This window comes from Lytechinus variegatus, chromosome 11 (genome assembly GCF_018143015.1).
Source record: "Lytechinus variegatus isolate NC3 chromosome 11, Lvar_3.0, whole genome shotgun sequence".
NCBI lineage: Eukaryota > Metazoa > Echinodermata > Echinoidea > Temnopleuroida > Toxopneustidae > Lytechinus > Lytechinus variegatus.
The window spans coordinates 15612114-15624621 of NC_054750.1; the positions used below are offsets into that span (position 1 = coordinate 15612114).

Genomic DNA, 12508 nt, shown 5'->3' on the forward strand with positions numbered 1-12508 from the left:
GCCTGCTATGTACAATGTATGTATTAAGTCCGTGTGTGTGCTGTGTGTAGGCGAGGAGCACTCCTGATTGGAGGAGCCTTTATATGCTCCTACGCCTGCTACGTACGTGTGTGCGTTGCACAGCACGTACACAAGCTGGTGCATGCTGAGAAGAGTTCCAGAGTAGATCGAGAGCAGACACCGTGGAGACATGATAGAGAGAAGACCCCGAGACGCCATCGAGTGAGGACATCCCAGAAGCTCCCCACTCGGCGCCGTGGTCAACCTGTATTAATTAGAAGTCTAGAATATCTGTTCCTGTTGTCTGTTATCTACCGTGTGGCATCGTCAGTGCAAGTGTCAGGTGAGTATTAGTTGTTGTCACTGTCTTGTACCGTCGAAGTAACCCATTCGTGATTCGTGAGTAATAATCCTTGTCAGTGTAGAACCTGTCATTAACCAACCACTCGGTCATTTGTATCTGTCTGTCTCGTGCCATCACCGCTAACACACTCCACTCACTCATTCAATCAAGTTTTACTTCAGTAGCTACGTGCGCCTCTAACTTTTAGTTAGGCCTACTGTTAATGTTATTTGGACTCTTTGGAGACATCTACTTGCAAACTGGCGATTTCTTGATGCTTGTCGAAAAGTTCAGATTTTCTCGGAGCGGACGCAAAAGGTAAACAAATTTGCCAATGTTTTGCCAATATTTTCACAATTTGAGACCTTTAAGTTTAACTTAACTTATTTTTTTACAGAAAATTACCATGGCATAGGCAGTAGAGCCGCTGGTCCAAAAATTGGGATTGTCCCAGAAAACAAGGATATCCTCATAAACCAAGACAAATCATGTCTTGATAAATGTCTTCAACAACGTTGACGAGGACAGGGAGCCCATCCCCAACCTTGGTCCTAGTCCGTACCCCCGCCTATCGCACATTGACGTCACTTCAAATGGAATAATCAAACTCCTTAAGAAACTAAACCCACACAAAGCATCTGGACCCGACAACATTCCTCCCCGACTTCTGAAAGAACTCGCAGATATTCTTGGTCCCGTTCTTGCCACTCTTTACCAAGCATCAATTGACACTGGCATTCTACCAGAGGCATGGAAATCTGCTAATGTAACACCCATCTATAAGAAAGGGGACAAGAGTTTACCATCCAACTACCGCCCGATCTCTTTGACCATCATATGCTGTAAGATCCTAGAGCATATCATCCACAGCACCATAATGGGCCATTTTGATGTTCATAAGATTCTCACTGATGTGCAACATGGCTTCAGGAAGGCAAGATCTTGTGAGTCCCAGCTGATCCTAACCGTGGACGACCTTGCTCGCAACATCGACGCATGTGTCCAGACTGATGTGATTCTGCTTGACTTTGCCAAGGCTTTTGACAAGGTGCCCCATCCTCATCTTTTACGTAAGCTAGAGTACTACGGTCTCTCCGGCAGCCTCTTGACATGGATCAGAAATTTCCTTCATGGCCGTACTCAGAGTGTAGTAATTGACGGGGAAAGTTCCGACATTGCACCAGTAACCTCAGGTGTACCCCAGGGCAGTGTACTTGGGCCGCTCCTTTTCCTGGTCTACATCAACGACCTTCCCAACTGTGTCTCCGATGGCACCAATGTCAAGCTCTTTGCCGACGATACCATGGTGTATAGGGCCATCAACAGCCATGATGATGCAGTTCAGCTGCAACAAGATCTAAATGCACTACAAGAATGGGAAAGGAAATGGCTAATGGAATTTCATCCCGGGAAATGCCAGGTTCTTCATGTCTCCAAACGGAAAAAAAAAAAAGACCGACATAGCCATACATATACAGTCCATGGAACTGAACTAAAGCCTGTTGAATCTGCCAAGTACTTGGGCGTTGAGATTTCGAGTGATCTCTCCTTTGACAGACACATTGACAACATTACCAAAAAGGGAATGAAGACACTTGGCTTCTTAAGGAGAAACTTGCCCGGTAAGTCATGCTCCAAGGAAACCAAAGCTGCCTGTTACAACACACTTGTTCGGCCTATCGTGGAGTACGCAAGTTGTGTGTGGGATCCCCACACCAGCAAAGCCATTTCCAAGGCAGAATCTGTGCAACGGAGTGCAGCTCGCTATGTGATGAACAATTACTCAAGACGATGTAGCGTCACAACCATGATTGATGCGCTTCAGTGGAAGACCCTGCAACATCGTAGAGCAGTGTCAAAGCTTACTATGATGTACCGAATCACCAACCATCTGATTGACATCCCCGACGACCAGCATGACCAGTTGGTACCGCTCAACACTCCAACCAGAGGCCACAGCAAGAGATTTCTAATCCCACGATCACGCACATCACTACTGAAGGATACGTTCTTCCCAAACACCATCCGTTTGTGGAACGGTCTACCTGAAAATGTGGTCATCTCACCATCGATCGACATCTTCAAGACACGAGTCAGAGATGTCGTCTTAAACTAACTCAAAATATGAGAACAATTTGTATATAGTGTATATGCGTTCGTTTTTGGACTTATTTTCATCGAGCTTTGCTACGAGCAACACGTTTAATTAGCCGATAGACAACCAACTGTTGTGCGACGATACTCCGTGGAGGTTTATGCACACTACTGGAAGAAGAAGAAGAAGAAATTGAGACTGTCCTTGTGGCTTGTTTATGTAATTTGGCCTTGGGTTGGGGTCGCTTTTTCTGTGTTTTTTTCAAGATATTAATTACATGTAGATAAAGAGGAAGAGGTATTCAACCGTGTGTCAAAATTATTTAGGTAACACGCGAATTTAGGTCACACCACCATAATTGATTTCAATCTTTGGCCCAAACTTGTGCAGCACTGCAGTCTGTGGCACTGCCACTGTGCCGCATCGCCGACATCGGGAGGAGACTGCGACTGCACACTGACTCTGAGCTCTGCCCACTGCCACTGCAGTCTGCCCACTGCCACTGCCAATGCCTGGCACTGCACTCACGCCACACCAAACCACAACAAAAAACCCTCTCACAATCACTTTATACGAACTTACTATATTTCCTGTCATTCTTATTCTATTTCCTACTTCTAATAAAATGAGAGCATGATGAAAATATAATTCATTTATATTTTTAGCCTCATTTTTTTTGTTCGATTGACTTACCCAATTCGTCTTGCGCAGCCATCATTCATACACAAACGTGACTTGCAGTAAGACGGAAATTAGCAGATGATATACGCCTTTTTAGCTTATATCGGAGTGAAGATGTTAAAACTATAAACTGATTTCAATTATCAGGGGAAAAATTGTCTATTTTTCTTCAAAATAAAATATTAATAATAATTCAAAAATAATTATTAATTAATATGTCTTATTTTTGTAACTAAAATATGAAATTATTTTGTAAAATATTTTTATTTATTTGTATATTCTAATTATATCAAATTGGAAGCGAAATGGATGTCATTTCATTTCTAATTGACATCTTGATATAAAAAAGAAACGTTTCCAAATCATTTCGAAAATTAAAAAAAAAGAGTCGATATAGATTGTTTGAAGTAATATTAGAACCAAATTTACCCCGAAAAGTAATCTTCAACATTAGAATTTAGGCAGAAATTATTTAAAACTGCTGGTACAGAGACTACATAAAAATGTCGTCTGCTTTTCAAATATGTTACGAAATCATGCATTTTGGTGATGATGTCGAAGTTTTTAAGAAATGTTTCATCTAAATGGCGAAGTTATCGGTACAGATTCGTACCATGGGTTGCACTGAATCTAAAAGAGAGGTATTTGTATATTTTTTACGAATATTAACGTATCTGTATGGAATATAATTCTTGATAATTCTATTGGCAATTGGCCTAGCCTAGACTAGTCTAGACTAACGACTGTAGTCCCATATGCTGAGGTTTGCGTCAAGGCTTCCTGGAGTTTGCATGAAACCAGCTAGTCCACTGAATGATTTTGTAAACCAGGACCTCATGATCATGATAAATTTTATAGTATTCTCGTATAATGGAAATGGTGATGATGATAATGATATGGTGATGTGATGATTGATGATGAGAGTGGTGATGATGATGAACTGATGTCTGATGATGCATGAACTGATGTCTGATGATGCATGAACTGATGTCTTATGATGATGATGATGATGACGATGATAATGAGGATGATGATGATGAGGATATTGAGGAGGATGATGATGATGATGATGATGATGAACTGATGTCTGATGATGGTGATGATGATGAACTGAGGATGATGATCGATGATGAACTGATGATGATGATGAACTGATGTCTGATGGTGAGGATGATGATGATGAAGAACTGATGATGATGATGAGATGATGAACTGATGATGAACTGATGATGATGATGATGTGGGGGAGGAGGATGATGATGGTGGAACGGTGCTGCTGATGATGGTGATGTTGAGGAGGAGGAGGATGATGATATGATGAAGAGGATGGTGGTGGTGGTAGTGGTGATGATTATGATGGTGGTACGGTGCTGCTGATGATGTTGATGATGATGTTGAGGAGGAATAGGATGATGATGATGATGGTGAAGGTGGTGGTGATGGTAGTAGTATAGTGGTGATGGTGATGATTATGGTGGTAGGGAGATGTTGATGATGATGATCATCATCATCATCATTTTGGTTATGGTGATGATGATAACAGAGCTTACCATCTATTATTGAATTTCCAGGACTGTGCGTTCAGTGAAAAATGTGGACCAAGACAGAATCATTTCAGATGAGGAAGTGGAGGAAACCTACAAGAAGTTATTTTATGCTTTGGACGATGACCTCCAAAATCAAGACAGGAGAGAAAACAATGCTCATGTACTAGAGACGGAGAACTGCAAAATAGATAGGTCAAAGGTCAATGAAGAAGCAAGGTCATACCAAGATGATGCAAGCACCAAATGTAATCACCATGACAACCAACTTCAAGATTGTCAAAGCACAACTGCACTATCACCATTTCACAAGAACTCCAACATGTTTAAATGGTTCTATCAAAATCAGAATCAGAAGAAATGGAAATATAAATTAAGAGGAAGAGAAAGACAAGGTCTTAATAGGTTTTCAAATACCTACCCAAATAAATATTGTAAAGAGACGTTGCCACAACAACTAATGCTGAAATGGACCTGTGGTTCCAAAGAATTTTTTGGATTCGGCTCCATGGATGGTGATTTCAGAAGACTAGTGAATAAGGCTTTATTTAGTTATCCTGAATTATTAAGAAGTCTGATGAATATTAATGCACAACATGGGAACTGTTTACTGAAATTTATTTGCAGTAACCAGCAGAACGTTACTTCTCATCACGATCTATTATCTGTAACTCGGCATCCTTTTCATCCTCAGCACCATCACTGCCACTACAACCACAATCACCACCTCCAATGCCATAATGGTCACAGCCCTAACTCTAGATCGCTGATGAGACAGAAATCCAACCCCATATCCACTCACAGTCATCAGCAGAGTACAAGTTCACATCTTGGACAGGACAAGCTAAGCAACCAAGATAAGAATTTGGAGGAAATCCTTGACCCAGGAGCAATTGTAATGCACCAGACTCTTGGTTACGCAGTTGGGCGTCGCCAAAGTCAGATTGATGGCGGAGGTGTCGGGGTCTATGTCACCAAGGGAGTGGTTCCAAAAGGAGCGGTCGTAGCAATGTATCCAGGTAAATTTTGAATTTTAAGAGTGTGATATAAACAATCTTGCCCAAGTCAAATTCAAACAGTTGAAGTCATCTCCAATATCAAGAAAATTGCTCATAATGGTTTTTGATCTTTTGCATTCAAAATAATAGTAATTCTTTCAAATTATGAAATGATTCTTAGATTTATGTAATACAAATAAATGTATATTTCTTTGCATTTTATATTTTTTCCATTAATGATGAATGAATGAATGTAGAGGTACTTCAGTTTATTTTTTATCAGTCTTATTTTGTATATCATATTATGTGAATGCAATGTAAAATTCAAACGTATAGGTCACTCCTTTTCTTTTGCCCGATATAGGTACTATCTACTATCCAGCTGAACCAATTCTTTTTCAGTCCATTGCTAATCCTTTTGTCTTCCGCTGCCTCGATGGAATTCACATTGATGGAAATGACAAGAAACTTTCCAAAATGATCTACAGGTATGAATAAACTTTTTATTATTGTTCAGAACAGTCAGAGTCACCTTAGTAACTTCTGATCTGGATGCGGACTGAAGCTTACAGAGTCAGTTGGAAGTAGAGAGTTTAGTAAGTGGGTTAATTGAATGAATATAAACTCTTGATGATTAGGCAAATAATCTGTTTTCCTCTCTTAAAGCTCCCCCCATTATAATTTACAATGAAAAGTATGCCACTTGATAACAGTTATTTTTCCTAGTTTTGTAACAAACTTGACTTGCACCATAGACAGGGAGTGTGCAATCCCTGTCAGTGAAGGTTTAAATCTCTGCCAATATCCCTGACTTTTATTACATGACAGCATATACCTTTTTCAAAATAATTACATTTTTTTAGCTTTGTTCTACTTTTGATCATTACCCTTTTCTTGGATTTTTCAAAGTGCGTTATTTAGCTTATCTGCCCAATGTGGAAAAAATATTTTTTTTCATTATTTTGTGTGTATGTTGATGGTGATGCTGTTAAAGCCTGTATGACATATAACCTCCTAGTGCCTTGGATTTCAATCATACTGACAGATCGTGTGCCCGTAGAGACAGACTTGGACCTTACATGTTGAGTGACCTTTCCTGGCTGACCTCTTGCCCTTTGAACCCTATGGCTGTGGGACAATATGTCAACAATCAGCACAAAGGTATTTATTGCAGCTACTACAGTGCCCTCAAAGTATTTTTGATTAATTTAATTTGACCTTTAAAGTGCCAAGCATTGTGTTGATTGGGGTCTGACTGTATTTTTTATCTTTACGATTACATGCATCTGAAGAGCGCTTACACATGCCATACAGAGCACGAGTGATCAGAGGTTTTGTGTTCAAATCGCTGTACAGCATCTGTATCCTCGGCATTGCCTCATTCCAAACTTCCCCATTCTCCAACCAGTAAAAGGTTAATGAAGTACACCCAGCATTTTAGCATGGGAGCTCTAGTTTGCATTTTAAAGAAATTTGTTTTTATGCCCCCCCCCAAAGAAAAAAGCCAATTCATAGTGCATGATCAGAAGATTTTGCGCATGAACAGAGGAAGGTCATTTGTACTATTAAAGTGACATTGTGGTTTAAAATTCAAAGAGATAAGCACCAACTTCGATGTCTTGATTATTCATATATTTTGAATTGTGTTTTTCATTCACATCCACAAAAAACAATGGGTCCATGAATGACTGGTATATTTCACAGTTTGCCAAGTACATTGTACAACATCCTCTAATATGCTTTCAAAGTAAAAATGCAACAAATACCTTCATAGAGTGTTCTTTGATGTGCTATTCTCATCACCTGGTCTATTCAATTTCTTCATCCTGCTATGTAAGGCATGCATACATAATTTCTTTCTTTGAAATCTGCCTATCTTAATGAACGAAATGAAAGGTCATTTGGCCAAAATTGTCCCTGAAGTAACTATGAACTGGGGAGCATTTCATCAACATTTTTGTCTGACAAGTTGTCAGATCTAACTACTTTCCTTGTGATTGGCTAAAAAGCACTGTTACTATGGTAACTGTCGGATAAAATAGGACTTGTCGGATAAAAGTCCTTCATGAAACGCTCCCCTGGTCTATTGCTTGATTACAATCAAATTCTGAATCAAACATTTCTCAAACCCATGTTTCTTGAATTATTTGACAAAAATGGCAAATTTAACATAGTCTCATGCAGCCTTTTTCCACTATTACCTTTGGTCATGTGTGTGCTTTTAGGATTTCCTGCTAATGTGTGCTACCAAGAGTTTGATGTGCCTTTGGATTTTCCAATTAAACTAAGGAAATACATCCCCAATGCTTTCTTCAGTACTTTACCGGATATTGGCAATGCTGGAAGGTTAGTATTTTTCTTGATTTTTTTTCGGCCAAAATCATAGTAATGTTCTTCATGTCTGTACTTAGATGTTACTTTAAACTCTAACTTTGATATTAAATCATTACAATAACCACCTAAACCTATGATTTTAGCACACAATTAACTCAGATTGTAATTCAAATTTGCAGATGAATAAATGTACAAGTAATTCATATAGTATTTGTACAACAGAAGGAAGTCTAATTCCTGGGAAAGGTTATCAATGATTTTTACAGAGAGAGGATAGAAAAGAACAAGAGAGAAATATCAGACAGAGAGAGAGAAAAAAAAATCATGGGTTGGACTTGGTAGTTCATATGCCCTTGAGACCTGGTGGGTTTTTCATAAAGCTGTTTAAGTTAAGCATGACTTTACGTACAACTGGAACATGTTCTTAAATGCTACGTCAGCTACATAGGGATATATCATGTACTACAAGAAAGGGTCACCGGTCAAACGTAACTTACGAACAGCTTTATGAAACACCCACCATTTTTTTGTGCAGTTATGGGTTGACTTAGACCTTGGAATTTTCAACTTTGAATGTGTTCAGGCACAGTGACAGATGCAGTGGGTATGTGGCCTTGGCCATCTCTCCTTCTGGGCCCTGTTGCATATAAAATGTTACCTATTCTTACCATCATGGTAACTTTGCTATGCAGTGGTTATTTGCATGGAATGTCCAAGTCTGGGGTCGTGTGGTCCAGTGGTTACAGCATTGGACTCATAATCGCGAGGTTGTGAGTTCGAACCACAACTCTGCCATTTTCTCCACTTTAATAAAAAGGCCCCGAGAGTGATATCTGTTGTCTATAACGTCAGCCACTATTGACTGATTAACCTAGACGCAAAATGTTTCCTAGGTAATTGGTTATATACCAGCTTGGCGTTTACCAGCAAAATGCTGTCCTGCCGAGTTCCTACGGGAGTTACCATAAACAGAAACAGAATCCTTGATTGTGATTGGCTGTTGAGCATCATTACCATGGTAGTTACCATTGGATGGCAAAGTTACCATAATAGTACCTTTTCTTGCAACAGGGCCCTGAAGGACAGATGGCCAAGGTCACAAACCCACTGCATTTCCTTTTGGAGTGCAAAAAAGAACATTCTCCAAAAATTGCCATCAAATTTATAAAAGAATAAACAAAATTTGGCTCAAGGTTGTTTAATCTAATAAACAAATAAACAAAAAAATCAGAAGGAAGTGTTTACCCCTGGAATTATGTCACTTGAGTTCAGAAAAATTTTCTCCACATTTTTAGAAGCTGACATTATACTTCCAATTTCTTATCTTTCTTTACAGAAGTGTGAGAACTGTTGCCCTTGTGTCTATCAGAGAGATTCAATGTGGAGAGGAGCTACTTTCTTCTTATTTTACACTCGTCTACTGAACAGACAAGTGAGATGAATTTCCAAGTTGTGATCAAGGCCACTAGATGTGGATAAGTTTATTAAATGATTCATTAATATAGGACTTAAATTCAGGACAAGACTGGCAATTACGGAGTGGTTCATCACCTTTATGAAATTCTACAACAGAGGAGGAAATTTCATGAAGCATTGTGACTTTGGGGGACGAGTCTCAGCTGATCAGATGGAAATATTTCAGTATATAGCTTGCAATAGCTGTCTCTATAATATAGTAAATTCCTCCATGATTGTGTGGACATTATAAGGTACCTTTAAGTTTCCATGCTACGTCTTTAAGCAGAAGACATGCATCCCCTTGGCATTTTTCTACTCTTAATCCTTCCATTTTGACATACACAAAAATCAATGGACTTTAAGAGAGCTGCTGGGAAGATGCAATGTGAATACCTGCGATGCAATGGGCAAAAGCCATGGTGTGATGTTGGGATCGTTCAATTCAGATTGCGAGCATCAGTGATGACACAGGATTGTTCCAAGTACAATTTAATCAAGAATCAATCTCGAGCAGTATTACATGTAGAGTTGTAAAAAATATAGCAATGTAGATGTAGATCTATTAACTCTAGATGTGACGATCTCAACTTTTCTCACCTTCCACCCTTGGGTGTGCACCCATTATATAATTGGGTTTTGGTGAAGGACAAAAGACACAAGATCCTAATGTTCCTCCTTTTCTAATTCTCTTGTTACCCCCAAAGTTTCCAAAACCTGGAGGGAAAGATCATTTGTTTACTCATCCTCTAAGTTATGGAATAGCCTCCCTGAAAACATCAAACAGTGCTTGACATCTGAAACTTTCAAACATTACCTTAAAAAAAAAAAATTCTCTTCAATTCTTCTTAATTTCTTTTATAATTTCCTAAAAAGCGCCTTGAGCACTCTACAGAGTGGATTTGGCGCAATATAAGTCAAATTATTAATTAATCAATCAATTATTGGGAAGGGGAAGGCAGTTCTTTGTTCTCTGATTAGGGGTTGTTTGAAAGTATGAACAACAAGGATTGTTTTGGCTTGGATTAAATTAATGAATAAGGGTTCCGAGAAGGGGGTAAGGACATGAAAGGGATGGTTCTGAGAAGGTGGTTTATACATTATACTGTCTAGACTATATGTTTGTAGTGATTTATACAATCACTACATGACAATGGGTAAGAATCCCAAAGAACAATGCCAAATGCGGGGCCATTTGTAGGTATCATCACTTCATGAATAACCGATAGAAGTTCTTGCAACAAATGAGATACAAAAAATTTTCCATGGAGTAACAAAATGGGAGTGAATTTCCTATATACACTCTCATCAAATTTTGACAAGTAATTAAATGAGTATTCAAATGCTTGTTAGAACAAGTGTTTTACTCAAGAAGACAATATTCAAACTTCAGCTTATGTAAAAAAGATGATTGAGTCTGACTAAGCAGCAAAAACATGTTTATGTAGTGTATAACACATGAGGAGTTTTGTGAAACACTCCGGCCAGTATTCTGAAGTCGGGTTTAACTTAAACTCGGGTTTAAAGTTGTGGTTTAAGTATGGATAGCCAATTGTTACATAAATCACTAACAATAGAGATATCATATTTCAGCTTATTTGACTCTCAAATCATTTATAATTGTCTAGGAAGTATAATTAAATGATCGTCTTCCCCATTGAAGACTCGGTAAAGAGCACAGTAAATATAAGACAAATACTTTTTAAAAAATTTGACGCTTTTGGCTTCCCATAATTTTAGCACAGAGTCAGACCATGGTCTGAGTTAAACCCGACTTCAGAATACGGGCCTCTGGGTTGACCTTACCAGGCATGTTAACCATGTAGTAAAGGTATCCGAGACTGCAAAAAGAGAGAATGCAAATAGATTTGTACATTTTCAATGTAGTTTATTGTCGTTGACATGTAGAAATATACATTTTATACAAATTCTCAAAAATGTATAATTTAAGAAAAAGATACTTTCTACAGAAGCATTACGCAGGACCATTTTCTCTTTTTCAACATTTCCCCTTTTTTCATAAAGCTTATAGTTCAGTCAACTGAGAGGAAATGATTTTCCTTGTTTTTAGATGTTCTAAAGTCTTTCAGCAATTGCAGACAGGATGGTAAATCATTATGGGTGGTTTTCTCATAAGTTAATAGTTAATACATGTACTTGATTTAGTCAAATTTAATTAGTCGTCACTTCTAAGATACCTTGTGAAAAGTCAGAGACCAGTCTTTCCTGCACCACAGGAATCAGCTTTAAATTACCCATTCTCACATTTCATCACAGGAAACACTCAATGGGAAATGCGGGTAAGCTGCTCCAAAAAGATACACAGCTCTTCTATACGGGGATTCTTGTGAAATGATGCAGAACAGAATTTTGACAAGTTTCCTATCAAGGAATGCTGAGGAATGTACCCTGCAGTTGAATTCCATTTCATCTTGTCTTATCTCCCTAGGATAATACACATAGCTCTCTATATTATCTCAACTTGGTATTCTGAAAATTATCACTGTACAGACCACCAGCATTTCAACTTTGACATGTCATATTTCAACCAAAAATTAAATGTTTTACGGAAGAAGTTGAGAGAGTGATTGCATTTCATTGGATCTTTTTATCATCCATGTCATTTAATTTACAAAACACTTTACCAAAGGAAACAATTTTCAGAATTCCTTGAGAGTTTCAACATTATTCAAATTCCTGTCATGATTATGTGATCTACCATTCTACCATTCAGATACTTAAAACATGCTACAAGATACACCTACATCTATAAAAATTTCATGCAATCTTATCAGTAACCAGCCAATCATTTGGTTTAGTAGCACTTAAATCTGTGAGCCTCAGTACTGAGATTTAATGCATTTCTCATCAGCCTGTATTGTAAAAAGATATGGTCTTGACAAGACATAAAGAATTTGGGGTAGAATATTTACTTACCTTTCAATTTTATTTCTAATATGGACAAAATGAAAATAATGAGATTTTTATTTGTACAAATGCATACAAACATAGCTCTGTTCACATGAGATGGCATCAGAGATTTCATATTGGTAAGCAA

At 38.2% G+C, this 12508-nt stretch overlaps 2 protein-coding genes across 3 annotated transcripts in view; one reads left to right on the plus strand and one right to left on the minus strand.

Annotated features, from left to right (window-relative positions):
- LOC121424445 (proteasome adapter and scaffold protein ECM29-like) overlaps window positions 1-3217 on the minus strand; it is a 59681-nt gene extending 56464 nt beyond the window's left edge. For both annotated transcript variants that reach the window (XM_041620134.1, XM_041620133.1), the window contains exon 1: window positions 3132-3217. In XM_041620134.1, the coding sequence (XP_041476068.1) occupies window positions 3132-3156 (25 nt within the window). In that variant the 5' untranslated portion in view covers window positions 3157-3217. The remainder of the gene's footprint in view (window positions 1-3131) is intronic.
- A 405-nt stretch (window positions 3218-3622) lies between these two features.
- LOC121423420 lies at window positions 3623-9543 on the plus strand. Its single transcript, XM_041618752.1, has 6 exons — window positions 3623-3760; window positions 4691-5682; window positions 6026-6149; window positions 6707-6822; window positions 7887-8007; window positions 9332-9543. Exons 1-6 carry the CDS (start codon window positions 3669-3671, stop codon window positions 9417-9419), a joined length of 1533 nt encoding a protein of 510 aa, XP_041474686.1. The 5' UTR covers window positions 3623-3668; the 3' UTR covers window positions 9420-9543.
- The last annotated feature ends 2965 nt before the right edge of the window (window positions 9544-12508 follow it).

Excerpts from the sequence above, each read along its gene's own strand:
- LOC121423420 (XM_041618752.1), top strand. The coding sequence starts at position 3,669 with ATGATGTCGAAGTTTTTAAGAAATGTTTCATCTAAATGGCGAAGTTAT. Across the intron at positions 3,761-4,690 it reads GCACTGAATCTAAAAGAGAG|GACTGTGCGTTCAGTGAAAA; the intron begins GTATTTGTATAT and ends TTGAATTTCCAG. Across the intron at positions 5,683-6,025 it reads GGTCGTAGCAATGTATCCAG|GTACTATCTACTATCCAGCT; the intron begins GTAAATTTTGAA and ends TGCCCGATATAG.